This window comes from Dromiciops gliroides, chromosome 4 (assembly GCF_019393635.1).
Source record: "Dromiciops gliroides isolate mDroGli1 chromosome 4, mDroGli1.pri, whole genome shotgun sequence".
Classification (NCBI taxonomy): Eukaryota; Metazoa; Chordata; class Mammalia; order Microbiotheria; family Microbiotheriidae; genus Dromiciops; species Dromiciops gliroides.
Window position 1 is genome coordinate 78,351,842 of NC_057864.1, and position 21,684 is coordinate 78,373,525.

The window sequence follows — 21,684 nt, forward strand, 5'->3', positions numbered from 1 at the left end:
TTTTGCTGGAGTTATAGAACTCATCAATTCATCAAAGGTATACATTAGGTGTGAACAAGGTCCTAATTACCTTGGGAGGAGTGAAGTGTTTTGGGGGATATTGGATGAAATCAGATCAAGAGAGAAAAGACATCAGGCCTGTAAGGTCCTTTGCAGTTCTAACATTCCATGACAAAACAGGTTATGAGATTTTTTTAAAAAGGTGTTCACTTTTTTGTTTGTTTGTTTGTTTTTTGCGGGGCAATGGGGGTTAAGTGACTTGCCAGGGTCACACAGCTAGTAAGTGTCAAGTGTCTGAGGCCGGATTTGAACTCAGGTACTCCTGAGTCCAGGGCAGGTCTATTATCCACTGTGCCACCTAGCCGCCTCCTGCATTTCACTTTTGATAACATATTGGGAATGGTTGAAAGGAGTAGAGACATCTTTGAGTCCATGGAAATCCCTGAAAGGATTCCAGAAATGGGGCAGTCAAACTTTGGGAACTGTTTGGGGAAATAAATCCTTGTACCTGTACTAGAAGGCAGATGTCAGTGATCCCATAGGGAGTATCACACTGTCCCCTCTTTTCCCCCCTCCTTCAACCCCTGCCCCACACTTACCATGTCATTATTTTATTAAGAACCTGGGCCAGGGGGGCAGCTAGGTGGTGCAGTGGATAAAGCACTGGCCCTGGATTCAGGAGTACCTGAGTTCAAATCTGGCCTCAGACACTTGACACTTACTAGCTGTGTGACCCTGGGAAAGTCACTTAACCCCCTTTGCCCTGCCAAAAAAACCCAAAAAACCCAAAACCAAAAAAAAATAAATAAATAACCTGGGCCAATTGCTAACAGTGCATCCAGCTGGGAGCTGGGAGCTGGGAGCTGGGAGAAAATAAACTAGACATAACAACTAAAGGCACCTTCAGGCAATACAATCTCTTCAGGGGCTGAGAGTAGGGCAGCTTTGCCTGCCTGTAAGGGCATCAACCTTCAGAGCCCAGCCAAGAGCTACACTTCAGGGGAACTTCATGAAGACTCTGAAAAGGGGATAAATGAATTTCCAATAATTCATTTCTATAATTTTGCCCTTTGGCCACATGTACTCTCTAAGCTTGAGACCATTCTCCCTGGATTCTGTATGTACTTGTGGGAGAATTCACTTCATACTGCTGGGAGGGCTGGATTTGTATCAAATGGTCTTATAATGGTTTTTAGTAAAATACCTTTGTAAAATTGAATTAATTTTGATTGTCTGATAATCAATGGGTAGGACCCTGATGGGAACTCATGAGTAATTGTATTATAAATACCTCAGATTCTTCAAGATTTCCTCTAGAACCACAAGGGGAGAAGTAGTCAATTGCCTTCTTTTGACCCAATTTTCCAATGCAAGTGGGAGAGTAAACCCAGGGAGAATTTTACACAGAAAAACTACCCAGTAAATGCTTTTTCTTCTTTTCCTGTAAGAGATAGAAACTTTTAAAGTTTTCCCAACTGAAATAGAACTAAGTTTTTATGGACTAAAAGAAGTAAATTGTTACTTAGACTTAAGTTCAGTCTAATTTATAGGACCACAAAGTCAGATGGAACTTTAGAGGTCATGTACTCCAATTCTATTATTTTACAGGTGAAGAATTAAGGATTGGATAAATTATGTGACTTGCCCAAGGTCATATTGGGAATAAGGGATAGAGTCAGAATTCAGTCCCAGGTCTTCGAACTCCAAATCTAGCACTCCTTCCACTATCCCACATTGATGCTTATCTATCATCATACCATCATTACATCTGCCATTCACTGGCATCCCAACAGAAAAGGAAAAATGCACCTCATCTCTGAATGACTGACTCTTAGAGCTAATGTTAACAAAAAAATCAATCCAGGATCATGTTTATGTTTTAAAAACCAAACCCCCAAAAAAGTATCTGGACAATTCTTCAAAGAGAAACATTTTATTGGAATATAAGCACCTTCTAAGGTAAATAGATAGTTACAAAGTGTTTTGAATTTTTTAAACTTTTTGCAGAAACTAGATGAAACAATCTATAGGAAGTAGGGTTATATTTTGTTTTCTTAAAACTGCTACAAAGAATCAGTACGAAATTCAGAGGGTTTGGCCCTCAGTCCTGTAGCAACAAGGTGCAAAGACAAGAGTTCCCAAACCTCTTAAAGTCACAATACAACCATCAGTGATTGATTTCATAACATCATCCCCCCCCCTTTCTTCTAAAAAATTTGATGCCTGACACATGAGCTATTTAAACATTGAAAGCAAATGGAAAATACTTATTTTCTAAAGAAACATTCCCCAGTACCACCAAAGACTTTTGTTATGCCTCTTGCAATAATTATTGGCTCCCTTGAGAAGTGTGGGATCCAGATATGGGAGACACCATTCATGAAAAAAGTCCATGCCGAAGAATCCTGAAGCTTTTTGCACAACTTCAGAAAGATCTTGCTAAATTTAAATCTCATTAGGGTGGGCTCTCAAAAATCTTTCTCTGAAAAAGTCATTTGCTACATGTATTCATTGCAAAGTTCATATATCCCTAACGAAAGTTACAAATGGACAAAGTGCAAATCATAAAAACTAATTCTCATTCTGGACAAAATGCTCCCCCCTCCCAAAGTCAGCCGAGTTAAAAACCAGTTGATAGTCACACAGTTTTCACCCAAAATTAATGCACAAAAGTGACTGTGATGGCAAGAAACAATTGGTGCAAATTTCCACACATGGAGCTAGAGTGACATATATCAGAACCCATGGATTATATTCATAGGCCTTTAACAGTGCTAAGTTCTATCCTATATTCATCCTAAGCTTGATATTAAAGATCACAAAAGAAGTAAATAAATCTCCATCAAAGGCACGGTAGAGGACCAGCCTTGAAGTGAGGAAGATCCATGTGGAAGGTCTACCTCTGATAAATATTAACTGGGATTGTGGGCAAAGTGCTTAACCTCTCAGTCCTCCAGGTAATTATCAAGGCTATAAATTCCCAATACAAGTGGAGGGACTTCCCAACACTGATTAAATCATAGCTCTAGATTTAAAAAAAAAATTTAATCACTTTTTTCTTTGTTGTTTAGTCTTTTTCAGTGATGTTGTGACTCCATTTGGAGTCATATTCTTGGCAAAGATACAGGAGTGGTTTCCCATTTCCTCCTCCAGCCCATTTTTACAGATGAGAAAACTGAGTCAAACAGGGTTCAGTGACTTGCCCAGGGTCACATAGCTAGTAAGTTTCTAAGACTTAATTTGAACTCAGGAAGATAAGTCTTCCTGTCTCTAAGGCTGGCACTCTATCTACTACACCACCTAGCTGCCCCCACTTATTTCTTACTCCATTCTGAAATGGAACAATCGTCTTATGCCTTTTGGTCAAGGTGGCAAGATCTAGTTGAAAAAAGGATTGACTACAGAGATAGAACATCTTGGCTTGAGCTCTATCCCTGACAATGTGTGACCCTGGCTGAGTCACCTGATTTCTTAGGGCTTAGGTTTCCTCATCTGTAACATGAGGAGGTTGGTCTTAACGACTTATAAGGTCCTTTGCCAGCTGCAACATCCTATCACTTTACTGGCAAGTTATGAGATATTTTTTAAATGATTATCATGCATTTTGATTTTGATAACATCTATGTAATTTAATGGCATGTAACCTGGTTTTTTTCTTTTTCTTTTTTTCTTGCTTTCTGGAATCAGCCAAGGTAGTATCCATAGAAAAATGTCAGTCTGTCAAACAGGTTTGTATGTTGTTGTTTTAAGTCATGATTTTTTTTCTTTCCAGAATAAATTTACTTTGAGCTTTTTCTTTGGTTGGATTGTGTTTTAGCTAGACAATCCAGCTAAGATTTGTTCCACAAGCTATAAATAAAGAGGACCAACTGTCCTTTGATTTGAGGTTTGCAAACACAAAGTGAACTTTCACTTCCAAATCTGAACTTTTCCCCAATACAAAGTTGCCAGAGCAATGTTATATTGTCTCCTTTTCATTTCCCACCTCCCCTGCAGTAAAGTGTAAGCACCCTGAGAGGAGGGACTGTTCATATGTGGTTTTTGTATCCCCAGAATCTAGCATAGTACCTGACACATAAATAAAAATGTTTGTTGAGAGTAAAACCAAACGCCAAACTTACAAATTATAAAGGTGACCGGTGATAACAAGAAATTCACAGGCCCGATGAGTTAATGGGTCTGAGAATATGTTTAATTGGATATGACCTTTCTTAAGACTTTTCAGCTTTCTTTCATTAAGATCCCTACACTTATAACATAATTAACACGTGTGGGCCTCAAATTGCTGCAATGACTGTCTGTGTTAATGAGTGTGCTGTTTTGTTCAGCCTTGCTGTGGATGATTGATGAACTCCTAAGAGATGGTGAAGCTGGAATATTAATGCATGATGAAAACTGGCATTACTGTAAATATTTGCATTAGTCTCTTTAAGGAGAGAGGGAAAAAGAGGCGGAGGTAGGGAGGGAGAGAAAGAATAAATGAGAGTAGGAGAGAAAATGAATGAATGAGAGAAAGAATGAATGAGAAGAAGAAAAGGAAGAGAGAGAAGAGAGAAAAAGAGACAGAGACAGACAGACAGAAAGAGAGATGCTCTAAAGTGCTCTATAAGGCAATGTTACCTAAATGTAGCGAGTGGATTGTGAAATCTGACCACAGTGTTTTCCCAGCCATAAATATAACCCCCATTGTCTATCTCTTTCTTCTACTCTCCCCCTCTTTTTTCTCCCCCCTCTCTTTACCCCATCTCTGCCCCTCCATGTCTCTGTGTGTATGTGTGTGTGTGTGTGTGTGTGTGTGTGTGTGTGTGTGTGTCTTTCTCTTAAATCAGGACACTCCATTATCTTTGAAATTCCTATGAAAACAGAAGCAATCATATGCGCAGAAGTTTGCCTTGTTAGTGAGAGCTGCTGCTTGATTACTGTAACTAAGGCTTTCCTTTTGGTTTCACTTTTTAGTTCAAGGGATCTTGTAATCTTTTTCTTGTAGAAACTTATGTGCAAATCCTAAATGAATCCCCCAATAATTCTTGGCCAATTGTTTTCAGAGAGAAACTCTCTGGCCAATGAACTTTGGCTAGTTTTCTGGCTGGTGCTCTGTATAGCTCTCCTGGCTACTTTCAGAAGGAGATTTTTGTCTTTCATGCTTGGAACATTTTCATATATCCGCTGGCACTTGTCATCCCAACAGCATCGTTAAGCCTTCGGGGTTCTGATTACTCGGGTATCTGCATTTGGGCAAGGGGGTTATTCTCTTTCTCCTGCTCCAGAGAAATGGAGCTCTGCCCAGCAGATTCTGTTTTGGTGTGGTCATCACCCAAAATGCAATTTTCTTCAGTTGAGAGCTTACTCTTAAGAAAAGGGGCAGATGTGGTCTCCATCTCAGTTCCTGCTGGGATGGCCTGGAGCTCTGCTCTTTCTATTTCTTGCAACATGGAAGTATCCCCTGTGTACATACTTTCACTGAGTCCCATTGTTAGCAGTTGATCACTCTGGGGAACTTTACAATTGTCTGCTTCAGTATACCAGACACTACTGGTGGCTTCTGGCTCTGTTTTCTCTTCCCTGTGTTCTTCTGAGAGTTTAACACCAGCTGGTGGAGGACCACAGCAGCCCACTTCTGGAAATGGTATCAAACTTGTACCACTGGTCTCTGAACTGGAAGGAAAAGACAACTTGGCACTGATCTCACCAAAAGCACAGTCTTCCCAATGGAATGTGGATGTTGGCTTGGCCTCTTTATCACTTTGAGTTTCATCTTTTTCTTCCTCTTTCACATCTTCTTTTCCCTGCTGGTTCACATCATTCCTCATAGCTTCTCCTTTTTCCTCCTGGGAGGGATCTGTTGGCACTTCAACAGTCACTGTCAACAAGTCCCTGATCTCACTCAAGGAGTCTGGGGCAAGAGTTTTCTCCTCAGACTGATTTATGTTCTCAGGAATTCCTCCAGACTCCTTCTTTACTGTGTTTGTGCTTAGGAGATCTGCCTTTTCCTCCTGGGCTGCTACACTCAAAGGGGATTCATCGACTTGGTCAAACATCCTAGCAATAATCACTTTCTCACTGGCATTTAGAGAAGGGCTAGACAGGAGGAAAGACATACTTTCCTCTCTGGCAGAGGGATAGGCACACTCGAGATGGGCCTCTGGGCTCTTCTTCTCCTCTGACATGAGGAACACTTCATTACTTGATGTTTCATGGTCTGAAATTGCATGCAGGCCTGTCAATGATTTCTTGGCAGGACTGGCCTGGTTGGACCCAGATGGGGTTTTTAGATCAGTTAAGCTGGACACACTTTCACAAGGCAAGGCCATGTTGTCCTCAAAAAGATTGTGCTTCTTGAGAACAGCAGCCTCCTTTATCACTGTGTAGAATAAGAAAGTAAAATGAAATGTTTACATCTCACTCTGAAAAGACTGGGCATTATGTTTTCAGCCAGAATCCCAAATACCCTCCCAACCAAACCCCACACACAGCCTTCTAGGTCCATCTCAAGTCCTACCTCCTGCATGCAGGTTAGGACCCACATTAGATTTTAAACATCACAAAACCTTCCATGGATCACACTAGCCAGAAATGTTTTCTTGTTCCTTAGAATTCCTTCATCCTTAATATAGGCATAACTTACTGGGGCCTTTAGTGCCATTGGAGTGTAGAGCCTAGATCTAGAAAGATCCTTTGAGATCATCTTGTCTAGTCCTCTTATTTTATAGAACAATAGAATTATATATACATATATATATGTATAATTATAATTATAGGAGACTTCCTTCAAGCCCCAACTAAAATTCCACCTTTTATAAGAAGCCTTTACTGATCCCCCTTAATGCTCTATTGCTTATCTCCAATTTATCCAGATTATATCTCATTTGTACATAATTGTTTACATGTTGTCCATCCACTGTCCCCATTAGACTGTAAGCTCTTTGAGAGCAGAACTGTCTTTTGTCACTCTTTGTATCACCAGTGCTTAGCACAGTGTGTTTTGTATCCCCTTAACATGGTGCCTGCCACATCATAGGAATCTAATAAATAGTTATTGACTGACTGACTGATTGACTGTTACACTGTGCTATTATATAATTGTTGATATATATATCTGTCTCATTCCCCCAACTAGGTGCATGAGCTCCCTGATGGCAGAGACCTATCCTCCCCAAAGTGTCTAGCACAAGGGTCATCACATACTATATTTCTCCCTCTCTCCCTCCCTCTCTCTCTCTCTCTCTCTCTCTCTCTCTCTCTCTCTCTCTCTCTCACACACACACACACACACACACACACATTGTTTTGGCTTTTTTTTGTGGGGGGGTTGTTTGGTTTTTATGGTGAGGCAATTTGGGTTAAGTGACTTGTCCAGGGTGGCACAGCTAGTAAGTGTTAAGTGTCTGTGGCCAGATTTGAAGTCAGGTACTCCTGACTCCAGGGCTGGTGCTCTATCCACTGCACCACCTAGCAGCCCCTTCTCCCCCTTGTTTTTTTTATGAGGGGGGAGGTGGCAATCAGAATTAAATTATTTATCCCAGGTCAAACAACTAGGATGCATCTGAGGCTGGATTAAAACTCAGGTCTTCCATGGGGCAGCTAGGTTGCACAGTAGATAGAGCATTGGCCCTCATATGTCATATGAGTCAGGAGGACCTCAGTTCAAATCCAGCCTCAGACACTTAACACTTACTAGCTGTGTGACCCTAGGCAAGTCACTTAACCCCAATTGCTTCACCAAAAAAAGAAAGAAAAAACCCCACAAAACACAAAACCCCACAAAACTCAGGTCTTCCTAACTCCAAGGCTGGTGCGTGCTTTATCCACTTTGACAACTAGCTGCCCCACATAGCACATTTACAGTAAATACTGTTGGCATCCATTATGGGGTTTGAGAGTTCTACTCAGATCCTCCCTTTCATTTTCCTTTCCCCTTAAATGGCCTGAACACACAGAGGATGAGAGAGCCTCTTTGAACTCCACGGGGTTTTCCCAATTAAAGTACTGGACAGACCAAACTCTTAACCCCAACAGTCCTGGGTTGTTCTACTGAGACACAAGGCATTTTGGCAAATAGATCCCTTCTGTAAAGGGGTAATGTGATACCCAAAGACCATCTTTATAGTAGATAGGCATGTTTCAGCCATAGCAGGTTTTCTTTGTAGTCCACACATTATACTTCTAGCAGAATTTTCTCTACCCTCATACCTATCCTCAGCATGACCTACTTCTTGCAGGACCTTGGGTACTAAATAGTAACAATGACCTTTAGGGTAATGGATCATCATCTTTTATCTTTTGCTCTTGGTATAAGTGATTGGTCCTGTGGGTCTAGTGGAAAGAGTCCTGAATTTGGAATCAGGCGACCTGGGTTCAAATCTCATTTATTACTCACTAGTAACTGTGTTCCTGTGACAAGCCATTTCACTCTGTTGGCCTTAGTCTCCTAATTTGTAAAATAAGGAGGTTGGACTAAATGGCACCCAAGGAGACAGCATGATGTGTGAATAAAATATTGGACTCAGAGCCAGGAAGGTCCAATGTGAATCCTACTTCAGACACTCACTAGCTTGGTAACTGGGTAGGTCACTTCAACCTCTCTCAAATTTAGCTTCCTCAAATGTAAAAATAGAGATGACAGAAACACCTAGCTCTCAGAGTTGTTGTAAGGATCAAGTGAAATAAAATATGTGCTGACTCTGCAAATATTAAAGTACTATATTAATGTTGGTTATCTAGCTAAGTAAGGGCCCATTCAGGGTGAAATCTATGATGCTTTGAAAATGGTCGCTGGCACTGATACAGAACTTTATGATTTACCAAGAATTTTGTCCATTAATACACCTGATCTTCCGAGACAGGTACCTTGATTATACGTATCTCTAATCTCTGGCTGGGTAAAACAGCGGGGAAGGATGTGTTTAAGCTTTACGGATGAATGTGAGCAGCTCTTCCCATTGGAAATGACTGTACTTCAGATAGGAAGAATGCCCTTCTTCCCCTGTCTGAACTGCACTGACAGATCATGCCTGCCAAGGGGAAGCTCATGTGTCAAATGAGAGAAAAAAGAAAGTAAGGGCATTTGTCTTTATTTGGGGTCACCTGGAGATCTTAAGTGGACAAGTGCCTGGAAGAAAGTCCATCTATTAGCTCCTCCTCTCATTTTTTTTCTTCCTCTCTTTATGCCCTCTCTTCCCAGGAAATCCATATACAGCTATCCCCTTCCATATCTCACCTCTCCCTCCACCTTTGTGATTTTGATATATTGTGGATTGGCATAAGAAATAAATGGGAGGGGGCAGCTAGGTGGCGCAGTGGATAGAGCACCAGCCCTGGATTTAGGAGGACCTGAGTTCAAATCCAGTCTCAGACACTTGATACTTACTAGCTGTGTGACCCTGGGCAAGTTATTTAACCCCAACTGCCTCATCCAAAAAAAAGAAAGAAATTAAATGGGAATTTTGGTGGAGTTTTGTGGAAGTCACAGATGACATGGAAAAAGTTTAGAAAATCCTAAATGCATAAAATATACATATAGTATTTTATAATATCAACCCAAATTTTACAGTAAAGTACTGGAAACATCCATTATAAAAAAGAAAAAAAATCAGACTTCTTCTATGGCATGAAGGGAGGATCAAAAAATTTTGCAAGGATTTTTCAGATCTCAGGGGCACTGTACCCCTAATCCCCACTATGTGGAAAGGATAACTGTATACCTTTCCTTTTCCACTTCTGTATCTGTTGGTAACAGACTTAAGTTGACTCCTTGTGCCCTGTTTTAGATTCTCCCCCTGACTGGAGTCCTCCCCTCTGAGCACATCCAAGACCAAGAAATGTCCCTTACCTTTCAGTGTTTCATCAAGGAGGGTCTGATACAAAATCTCCTCATAGACATTTTCAACCTGGATCACATTGGTATGATCTGCAAAGATGAACTGCTCATATTTCTGAAGCTCCTAAATGGTTCAAGAGAAAGGGAAGAGAGAAAAAAGGTATGAGGTGATGGTTTGTTTCAGAAGTCATAAAGGGAGCTGCCATATGTAAGCTCCTTGAGGACAAGAATGCAATTGGGGTTTTTGCCTTTGCAGTCCCAGTGTCTAGCAGTACCTTGCAGTCCGTCAACAAGCATTTTTAAAGCACTTACTATGTGCCAGGCACTGTGAATATAGTAGGTGTTTAATAAATGCTTGTTTAATTGAACTGAATTGAGGACAAGGTAATCAACTAGATTGGGACCCAGAAGATTGGAATGCAAATCTTGGACTCTATTACTATCCATGTGATCTTGGGCAATTCATTTCAACATGCTGGGTGCCTCAGTTTCCTCATCTGTAAAAAGAGGGGGGTTAGATTAGATGATCTCCAAGGGTCCTCCTGTTTCTAAGGCTATGATCCAATGGGCAATTCATTGGCTCTAGTCTGTAGGACTAGATTTGTTTTGTAGGACTGGATCTATAGGATTTGGATTTGTTTGTTTTGGTTTGTTTTGGTATTTTTGGTGAGGCAATTGGGGTTAAGTGACTTGCCCAGGGTCAAACAGCTAGTAAGTGTCGTGTCTGAGGCCGGATTTGAACTCAGGTCCTCCTGAATCCAGGGCTGGTGCTTAATCTACTGCTCCACCTAGCTGCCCCTGGATTTGATTGTAAATCATTGCTCTAAAGCTAAAAGGAACTTAAGGGGTCAACTAGTCCAAGTTACATCATCTCTGATCCCCCATTTCCTTATCTGTAAATTGAGGGGGTCAGACTCTAAATCCACGATCATATACTCAGTTCCCATTATCTGGGATCCTGGTAGGAAGGAGAGAAAAGGAGTGGACTCTATTCAGATGGGGTAGATGGTTTATTCCCTTGTGTAGAACATCAGCGGGAGGGAACTAGGTTGTGAAGACAAGCCTTTTGGATAGCTCCATCCAACTACAGTTACATTAAGGCATTGTGCTAGTTAGGGATGCGTTTGAAAAGTGTGAGAGGAAACCGGTAACAGGGTATAGCCAGCTGAAAAGACTTGCAGTATAGCCAGGGCATCTTCATATCAAAGGGGTGTCTATCTCTCTTCTACTATGGCAAGAATGATACCCAGAGGCATAGAAGCTGCTTCCATGCAGCCTTGATTCTCTATAGGCTCCTATAGAAATGCTTTCAGTACCTTTTTTTTTTTTTGGCGGGGCAATGAGGGTTAAGGGACTTGCCCAGGGTCACACAGCTAGTTAGTGTCAAGTGTCTGAGGTCAGATTTGAACTCAGGTAGTCCTGAATCCAGGGCTGGTGCTTTATCCACTACACCACCTAGCTGCCCCCCTCCCCTAGTTTTACAGATGAGGAAATGGAGGTTCCAAGAAGTTATGGCCAAATAGGCAGTCAGCTTCAGAGGTGGGATTTGAACCCAGAACCTCTAATCCCAGTCATCGGTCTTCCAACTGTACTCCTTGACACACAGCCGATTTAAGCCACAAGCAGAAGGAAGAATAGTGGCAGCATGGGCCTCCTGTGCTTCACCATACATGTGGTACCACCACCTTCCTTTCTTCTCTCCCTCTGGCAATGCCGCTGATGGTGTTGCCCTCTCAGTCTCTGGTTTTTGGCCAGACCTGAAAATGCCACTCTCTGAAGGCATTCCTGAAATCTTTTCCTCTCTGCCTATCAAAGGAGGCCGGTGGAAGGAGCAAGCAGCATTATTCTTTACTCCTGAGCATCTGGTAAGGAGGCCACATCTCTTCTCTCTCCTCTTTTGGGCAATAGATAAAGACTGGGGCAGAGGTGTGGGAAGTAGGGAGCCCTGAAAGCCTCCTCCTCTCTTGTTCTTGAGTGGCACACATCCCTTCATTCTTCTTCAACACATTCATTCTGTTTCTGTGCTGTGCATATCAAATAAATCCAGTATAGCCCATGAGAGGCACTGATTTCTAATCCAATTCCATCCTCTTTGTAGGGCTGTATGTGTGTGTGTGTGTGTGTGTGTGTGTGTGTGTGTGTGTGTGTGTGTATACCCTTAGGCTTGTTAAAGTTACTGTTTTCCATGTGCTTGCTGAGCCTTATTAAATACCCCCAGCTGTCTCAAGGAAATTCATATTGGCTTATTGGTCAACATAAAAGATACCAGAAGTATCTGACTGGGAAGAAGCATTGAATGATGCACCCAGGATCATTTCCTGAAGCAGTGAACCACTTGGACCCAAAAATTTCATGAAATTAGTAAACACCTTGCTGGAAACTTTCCGCCCTTATTATCTATTATTTCCATTCATGTACTCGAGGGTCATCCTGCTGGTTTCCATACAGTTCCTCAAACATGACACCATCTCCCATCGTCTTGCTTCTGCACAGGCTGGTCCCCATGCTCAGAATGCTCCTTCCTCACCTGGGCTGTTTGGATTCCCTACTTTCCTCAAAGCTCAGCTCAAGCACCACATTCTGCTTGGCCCCATCTGCCCTAGCATCTAGTGCCCTTAAATACCTTTGGGGTCTTCTAGAGGAAATCCTTCCCCATCCCCCTTCATTCTAGTGACCCCCCTCTGTCAATTATTTCCAATTTATCTTGTGAACAGCTTGTTTGTATGTATTTATTTGCTTATCTCCCCCATCAGATTGTAAGGGTCTTTAGGACAGGAATTGTCTTTTGACTTTCTTTGTATCCCCAGTACTTAGCACAGTGCCCTGGCACAGAGTGGATACATTATGAATGTTTGTTGACCTACCAATTGACCTCGCATATACAAATCTTTTTGTATTTATTATGGACATACTTTTATATCCACATGCCTATATCCCAATAGCATATATGTATTTCTATCCTATAAACTCATCTATAGTCTTTGTCTGCCCCAGTACCCAGCACAGCACTGGCAGAGATTTGGTGTTTAATCAATATTTATTGAGGGGCAGCTAGGTGACTCAGTCCAAAGGGCACCAGCCCCTGAAGTTAGGAAGATGTGAGTTCAGATCCAGCCTCAGGCACTTACTAGCTGTGTGACCCTGAGCAAGTCACTAAACCCCAACTACCTCTAACAAAAATAATCAATGTTTATTAATTGATTAATAAAATCTAAACACAGTGAATATTTGAAATTCCCTTGGATCTTGTATCTGATTAAAGAGGAAATAAGGCCAGTGTGGACAATTTGTTCCTAATGAACTCTTACTGGTTTTGGTGTGACATGCTTTTCTTTCTTTCTTTTTTTTATTTGGCTTAAATATACACACTTAAATTGAATTGAGGGATCAGGGACTAGACCTGTCATTTCCTTAATACCGGAAACTCCCAGATGAGGAAACAACCTCTACCAATGCATGTTCAGTAATCTATAGTTCAAGAGAATTGCCATGGGACTTGTTCAGGCTTACACAGCCAGTATGTGTCAGAGGCAGGCCTAGAGCTCAGGCAACACTGCTCAAATTCCATTCATTTAACAAAAATAAGTGGGGGCAGCTAGGTGGCACAGTGGTAAAGCACCGGCCCTGGATTCAGGAGGACCTGAGTTCAAATCCAGTCTCAGACACTTGACACTTACTAGCTGTGTGACCCTGGGCAAGTCACTTAACCCTCATTGCCCTGCAAAAATAAAAAATAAAAAAATAAGTACAATGGAGACTCACTGCCTGAGGGGCTGGAGATTAAAGTTAAACATACTCTAGATATCCCTTCACTGAACTCCATTCTTCAAGACAGCAGTTTCTCTTCAACACATATTCATCAGGCATATTGGAAAGAGCCTTTGGCTTGGCTTCAAAGGTCCTGGATTTGAATCCTGACAGCTACTGACTACTTGTGTAACCCAAATCACTACTCCATTCCAGGCCTGTTTTCTCACTTTAAAATAAAGAGGTTGGACTAAAAGATGTCTAAAGTCCCTTTTAGCTCCAAATCTATACGAACGATGATTTATGATCAACTGAGAGGATCCAAAGGCAGTTTAATTTAAAAAAGAAAAAGAAAAGAAAAAGAGCAAGGAAAAGAAAAAAGGGATTCCATCCATCACTGTTTACCTTAGACAAGTTGTCTAACCTTTCCAGGAAATTTGATCAAGGGCCTACTATGCCATTATCAGGTGCCTACACTATCCTAGGCACACGTGCCCTACTAGGCATCATGTCTGGCAGTGAATGCTGGACAATATATTAGGTACTCTCTAATAAAGATATAGAGGGAGTGGGGGGTTGGGTCAGGAACTCTGTGTGATTTGAATTCCTCACTGGGAATGAGTGAGCTCTCCAAGGAATGTCTACTGAAGGGAGATTCCTGGATTAAGGTATTTATTAAGGTATCCTTTCCCTCTGTCCTGGTCTGATCTTGCTTTTCAATCATTCTTTGTTGTCCCTTCCACAACAAAGAATCCCCCAACTCCCTCGGCTTTCTAAGGGTTTCCAGCATGTGAAAGTTCAGGATCAAAATCTACCACATAATATCCCTAAATTATCAACTTGATAAACCTTGCAAATGCTCATGCTAGGGGGGTGAGCTGTTGCCACAGATTGCTATCTGTTATGGGCCCCTGGGTACCTCAGAAGTTTTCTGGGGTAAATCACAGAGCCTTCTCCTTGAGAAACTAAACCAAAGGACAGACACACCTAAAGAGATAAGTGACACCAGCTACAGGACCACCACCCTTCATTCCAGTCTCCCCCACCCCTCAGGGAGATAAGATTAGGTGTGGCTGCAGCCTTTGTAGCTTGAGGGGGAAAGAAATGGCTTGAGAGATCCAGAGCTGCCCCTCACCCAACTTCCCACAGCCACCACCAGTGGGGGATGGTCCTCCCCCAATAAGGGTACTTTCCCCAGTGAGATGATCTCCTCATCGGACCAACATCCATCCTCAATAAAAGTATCCGCCGGTCTCCCGCTCAAGGAGATAGGTATCTCAGAGAGCCACACCTCTGTGCCACGCCTTCTCCCCATGAGACAAAGTCCAAGGATTTCTCTCTTGGTTTTCTTTCCCTAGCACCTAAATAAACTATTCTTTTATTCTAATTGGATTTGTGTGCAAGAGGGTATAATTCTTTAAAGAGGAATCCCTAAGAACCCCTACCCAAACCCCCACTTATTTTCCCCATAACATATCAAAGAAGCATAGGGAGATATTCAGCAATAGGATATGAAGACACTTGCCTATAGGCTTACAACAGGTGATCCACCATTCAACAACTGTTGGGTGAAATGACTTGGTGACCTTCATTGAGTATCTTGCTAAAAGCTGAATAAATAGCAGCTGGCAATAAATGAGATTTTTTTTAATTCAACCTCAGAGGAAAACCAAAGCACATATGTGTGAGTCATCCCCTCATAGTCTAGTGGTAACTACAAATGAGAGTCTTCATTGATAGAGTGGATAGGGAGTTGGCTTTAGAGTAGGACTGCCTGGGATTATGTCTGGCCTCTGACACATACTGGTTATGTCACTTGACCTCACTTAAACCCTCAGTTGATCCGACCATTCCCATTAGATCCTACATCTCAATAGAAAGTCACCTACACACTAGATGCCTACACTTTCTCTCCTCTTACTCACTTCTAAACTCTATGCAGTTTACCTTCTGACCTCAGAAATGACCTTTCTAAAGTTTCTGGTGATTTTCCAAATCCAATGGCTTTTTCTCAATCCTCATTCTTCTTGACTTTCTGCAAGCTTTGACACTTGCCCACTTTTTCCTTTTGAATACTCTCTTCCCTTTAGTCTGGTGATACTGTTCTCTATAGCTTTTTTCCTGCCTAATTGCTCCTTTTCAATCTCTATCACTAATGCTTACATCCATATCATGTCCTTTTTTTTTTTTTAAGTATTTATTTATTTATTTAGTGAGGCAATTGGGGTTAAGTGACTTGCCCAGGGTCACACAGCTAGTAAGTGTTAAGTGTCTGAGGCTGGATTTGAACTCAGGTATTCCTGACTCCAGGGCTGGGGCTCTATCCACTGCACCATCTAGCTGCCCCTATCATGTCCTTTAATGAGAGGTGTCCCCCACCCAGGGTCTTTCCTGAGCCCTCTTCTTTTCTCCCAGTGTAGCATCTGGCAGGATCTCATCAGCTCCCATGGTTGTAATTACCATCTCTTCAGATGATTCCTAGATCTAACCCTTGTCTCTCTCCAGATCCTGCATCACTGAATGCCTTTTTAGCATACATAGCTGGATGTTTCATAGGCATCTCAACCCGAATATGTCCAAAACAGAATTTATTATCATCCTCCTCAAACTCCCCTGTCTTCCCAAATTTCCTATTACTGTTGAGGTCATCACCAAATTTTCCCTGTCACCCATAACCCATCATCCTTGACTCTTCACTCTCACTTACCCCACATATCTAATCTACTGTCAAATCTTATTTCTACTTTCACAATATTTTTCCTATATAGTACTCACATAGCTACCACTTTAATACGGGCCCTCATCACCTTGCACCTAGAGTATTGCAACAGCTTCCTAAATGGTGAATGAGATGCAGTGAGACACTGCCTTATCTTTCCCCATTGCAACCTCTCATTCACTTAGCTTAGTTGCCAAAGCGATTGTCCTAAATCACAGATCTAATGTTACCGCCCAACCCAAAAAAACTCCAGTGGCTCCCTAGAATTTCTAGGTCAACTATAACTCCTCTGTTTAGCATATAAAGCCATTCACACCTTGGCCCTTTTTTCCTTTCCAGTTTTCCTATTCCTTACACTGCCCCATTCACTCATCATTCCAGCAATACTGGCCTACAGGCTGTACATGTGACATTGCTTCTTCACCTCTGTGCTTTTCATTGGCCCCCATGCTGGGAATACTCTGACCTTTCACCTCTACTTCTTAGTGTTGCTGGCTTCCTTCTAGACTCACTTGTGTATGTGTGTGGGGGGGTGGGGGAATGTTTTGTGTTTTTCTTGTTTTGTTTTGTTTTGTTTTTTAGTGAGGCAATTGGGGTTAAGTGACTTGCCCAGGGTCACACAGCTAGTAAGCGTCAAGTGTCTGAGGCTGGATTTGAACTCAGGTCCTCCTGACTCCAGGGCCGGTGCTCTATCCACTGCACACCTAGCTGCCCCTGTTAGGGAACTTTTAAAAAAACTGAATCATAGGAGCAGCTAGGTGGCACAGTGGCAGGTACTATGCTAAAATGCTATACAAAGATCTCATTTGATATTCACAACAACCTTCAAGGTAGGTGATGTAATCTAATCACCACTGCCATTTTAGAGTTGAGAAAAACAAAGCAAAGAGAGGTTAAGTGACTTTCTCAAGGTCACATAGCTAGTATGCATTTGAAGCTGGATTTGAAGTTAGGTATTCCTGACTCAAGCTGCCTCTAAATTTCAGTTCAACAAACATTGGTGGGACAGCTAGGTGGCTCAGTGGATAGAGCACCGGCCCTGGATTCAGGAAGACCTGAGTTCAAATTCAGCCTCAGACACTTGACACTAGCTGTGTGACCCTGGGCAAGTCACTTAACCCTCATTGCCCCACCCCAAAACAAGCAAACAAACAAACAAAAACATTGGTTGGATTTGTATAGGCTGTCCCCCAAGCCTGGAGTGTACTCCCTCCTAACCCCTGCCTCTTAGAATTCCTTCTTTTTTTCTATGTATGGTTTATGCCTCACCTCCTACAAAAAGCCTTTCCTCATCTCTCCAGTTTTAACTACCCTCTCCTTCCTCCTCAAATGATCATACATATGCTTCTCTATTTATACATTGTATCTCTTCCTCCTCTTTCCTCTCCCCCCAATAAAATAGGAGTTCTAGGAAAACTAGGTCCATCTTTTAGTTTTGTTTTGCCTTTGGATCCCCAGTGCCTTGCCCACAGCAGATGCTTAGTAAGTGGTTGTTGAACTGCAGTATGTTGGAATCTAATGGAACACAAACCTAGGCTCTTTAAGAGTAATAGATTCAGTCTCTTACTGGTTTGCACGTCGATGCCAATGCCTTTTGCATTGTGGGCAGTGTGATCTGAACCAGCGCCTCCTGAAATAGCATCTTCCGGATGGTGCTGCTATCGTAATCGTATTGCTGTCAATACAAAGACAGAAGCATATGCTAAATAATCACACCACAATCTGCTGAAAATTTCCTTTTAAAAAAATTCCACATCAACAAAACACCCAACAACCCATATCATCTCACTTTCTTATTTTGGGCATGGGATTTATTTTCTAAGTATTTCAGAGGCTTTTCCCAGGTAACTCCCATATCTATTTGGTAAAGTGATTAATAATGATGATGATGTCAATAATATTGTGGAAACCGTATCATTGTAGGTTGCAAAAATTTAGCAACTGCTTGATTCTTAGAAAGATAAAATTAAGTGGCTAGGATTATACACCAAAAGGTCAGTTTCCTTTATAAAATAGCATGATAGATCCCAGACCTACAAATGTAAACACCAAAATATGATTGAGAATTCAATAAATTATTTTTGCTGGAACTGGAGCACATGATAGAACTTTTAGTTTATAGCTGCCTTGACATAATAATGATATATAAAAATTCAAGAATGTTTTCCATGGATATTGTAATATCAAATATAATATCAGACTTCTAGGGAATAATTAGGTTAACACATATTACACAGCACTTTAAGATGTGCAAAATGCTTTACAAATATTATCTCATTTTATTCTCACAACTCAGAGAAGTATGTGCTATTATCACCCCCATTTTACAGATGAGGGAGTAGAGGCAGATAGAGGTGAAGTGACTTGCTCAGGGGTCACATAGTAAGTGTATGAGGTCATATTTGAACTTCTTATTCCAGGTCTAGCACTCTATGTGATACTTAGTTGCCTCTGAAAGAAAAGCTTTCAAAAATAAAGACCTAGCAGAAAAAATTTAAACCACTTGGGAACATAAGGATGTATTTGTTATCTCTTTTGTTCTGTCTAATACTACAATTGTCTTTAAAATGTTTTTAATGAGTTTACAGAAGATGAACTTTTATCTCAATGCTTTCATTCAATTACAAGAAGCAGATGTTTTCTATACCTGTGTAAGAGTTCACAAAACGTTAACTATAAAAGAAGCAGGTTAGGAACTTGTCCTTGGGCTTTATAGGAACCCCATAAAAATGAGACTCTAACAACAGCAGCAACAACGATAATAATGCAATAATAATAATGATAAGAACAATAATAATTGACATTTCAGTAGCTCTACATAGGGACAAAATACTTTATATTCACTATCTCATTTGATTCTCAACAAATATCTGAGGTAAGTAATGCAAATATTAGTGTTCCAATTTTTTATGGCTAGGTAAATGGAGACTTGAAAGGCTATGGCGATTGCTCATTTTGGGTCACACAACTGGGAAGTCAAGGACTTTTTCTGCTAGATGCCACTGACTCTATCGAACAGGAGGAAGTGTGACAAAATGAAGCTGCTTTCCCCACATCCTAAGTGAATTTGGGTATAGGACTGGGTGTTTAAGTTCATGTCTAATAATTTCCTGTCTCAAACTTCTATCTATTATATTCATTGTACCACAGAGAGTGTCTTGGAAGAACCTCAGGTTTTCTCCACTAAGAGAGGATATGGATAAAGCCTTTCTTCTCATATTGAGGCTGCCTAGTGGGTAAAGTGTGAGCTGGCCTTTCTCTGAGCACCCTGTTGGCCTAGTGACACCATAGGAAGGGCTGCTGATTCTTTGCTCGTTACAGGTAAGCTATGATTAAATGATTATCTAGAAAGATCTGACTCACTCCTTGTCTCCTGATTGTATATTTCCCCTACGGAGAAAGTGCTGGTTTGGGTGCCAGATCTGGATTCTAGGCATGAGTTCTAGGTGGTTTTATGACCATGAGCAATTACCTCAGTTTTCTTTATCTGCTAAATTAAGAGGTTGGAGTAGATGATCTTCGGAGTCCCTTATCTTTCTCTTTCTACCATTCCAAAGTCGCTATCATGGGTTCTGTATCTTTTGGCCCTACAATGGTTTCTATACATTTATTATTATTATTATTATTATTTATTTCATTTTTATTTTTTCAGGGCAATGAAGGTTAAGTGACTTGCTCAGGGTCACACAGCTAGTAAGTGTCAAGTGTCTGAGGTTATATTTGAACTCAGGTCCTTCTGAAACCAGGGCTGGTGCTTTATCCACTGCGCCACCTAGCTGCCCCCCACCCCCCGTTTCTATACATTTTAAAATTAAAAAGTAATATTACTTGTAATGCCAACGTTTTGGCCTCCAGTGTCTGCTCTTGCCGAAGGACTTTAAATTTTAAGGACCAATTCTGCACGCATGTCTGCTCTGGTCTATTGCCTTGATAGATGCAATTTAGAATCACTTTTACAAGTTACTAAATTAATTTTCTTTCCTTGAGATTGAATAAAACATACTAAAAGTAAATTATTTCATCTGGCATGCTCTCTGGACCAATTTGGGGTTATATTAAGCCATTACTTCATGACTATCTTTTGAGAAAAGTTACGCTGCCAAAGGACCTGTAGTTCCACAGGGATCCACCAGATGGCAGAATAAACACAAAAGCCCCACACTGGGGGAAAATCTTGACCAAATTATTTGGTTATAATTATAAAAACTATTTCAGAGAGAGGGGGACAGGGAGGGGGGAAAGGGTGGAGAATAAAGACAGATTTTAAAAAGGAGGAGAAGGAAAGGATGGGAGACGGATGGGAAGGGGAAAGAGAAAACCAGTGAGGGAGGGGACATGATAGCTCTCTTCAAGTACATGAGGGGTTATCACGTGGGAAAGTGATTAGATTTTTCCTACTTGACCACAGAGGAGGCTAAACTAGGAGCACTTAATGTATGGAAATTGCAACAAGTCAGGGCAGCTAGATGGTGCAGTGGATAGAGTTCCAGCCCTGGAGTCAGGAGGACCTGAGTTCAAATTTGACCTCAGACACTTGACACTTACTAGCTCTGTGACCCTAGGCAAGTCACTTAACCCCAATTGCCTAACCCCCCCCCCCCAAAAAAAAATTGCAACAAGTTATTTTGACTCATTTTTTGAAAACAGCTCCTCCACAGTAGAATGGCTATCTCAGGGAATAAAGAACAGATGATAGATCACTCATTGAGTACGGATGGGATCAAAATGATTCTTGTCCAGGTAAAAACTAGATGGTCTCTGGGGTTCCTGCTAACTCTTAAGAGTCTGTGAAGGAAAGAGAGGGAAAGGGAGGGAGAGGAAAAGAGCAGGAAGGCATTTTTCACTTAGCATAAGAAACATAGGAGTCACAATCTTGTTTTATGCAGTTCTTCCATTGAAATAAAGGAGATATTTTACCTTTAAGACTCGCTTCTTGACTTTTTCAATGGCTGTTGAGATTTTTGATGCATCTCCTTGTTGATGGGGAGAGAGAAGCTGCTCAAAAGTATAGACCGCATTTTCCATGAGCTAGAAATCAAAGCCAACATACAAACAGAGCTGGAGTGACATTGCTGACTGGAGGGGCTTCTCCTATCATCTACAACATTCACTTGGTCTCCCCTTTCTCCCCTTTCCCCCCTCCACTATCTAAATAAGGACAGTTCCCAAAGCAAGAAAAATTTGGTCCTCTAGGCTGACCAAAGAGAATGGCTTCTGGGTACGGTGACCTAAAACCTTCTCCATGTGTCTGCCTCCTGAAATGAGCCTCTTCACCACCAGGATGGAAATTATAAGAGGTTGCATTCTCACTTGGAATTGTTTTTTCTGATGTCCTTTCTTTTCTAATTTAAATGGAATCTACAACTCACCAATCTCTTATTAAGTGTCTACTATGTGTCCT

The 21,684-nt window shown here is 41.4% G+C and overlaps 1 protein-coding gene across 1 annotated transcript in view; it reads right to left on the reverse strand.

The window, feature by feature from the left end:
• Positions 1-4,775: 4,775 nt before the first annotated feature.
• Positions 4,776-21,684, reverse strand: part of NIBAN1 (niban apoptosis regulator 1) — a 206,616-nt gene continuing 189,707 nt past the window's right edge. The window contains exons 11-14 of the mRNA XM_044005440.1: positions 21,201-21,311; positions 17,851-17,958; positions 9,830-9,941; positions 4,776-6,361 (exon numbers count right to left, since the gene is read on the reverse strand). Coding sequence (XP_043861375.1) covers positions 5,214-6,361; positions 9,830-9,941; positions 17,851-17,958; positions 21,201-21,311 — 1,479 coding nt within the window. The 3' untranslated portion in view covers positions 4,776-5,213. The remainder of the gene's footprint in view (positions 6,362-9,829; positions 9,942-17,850; positions 17,959-21,200; positions 21,312-21,684) is intronic.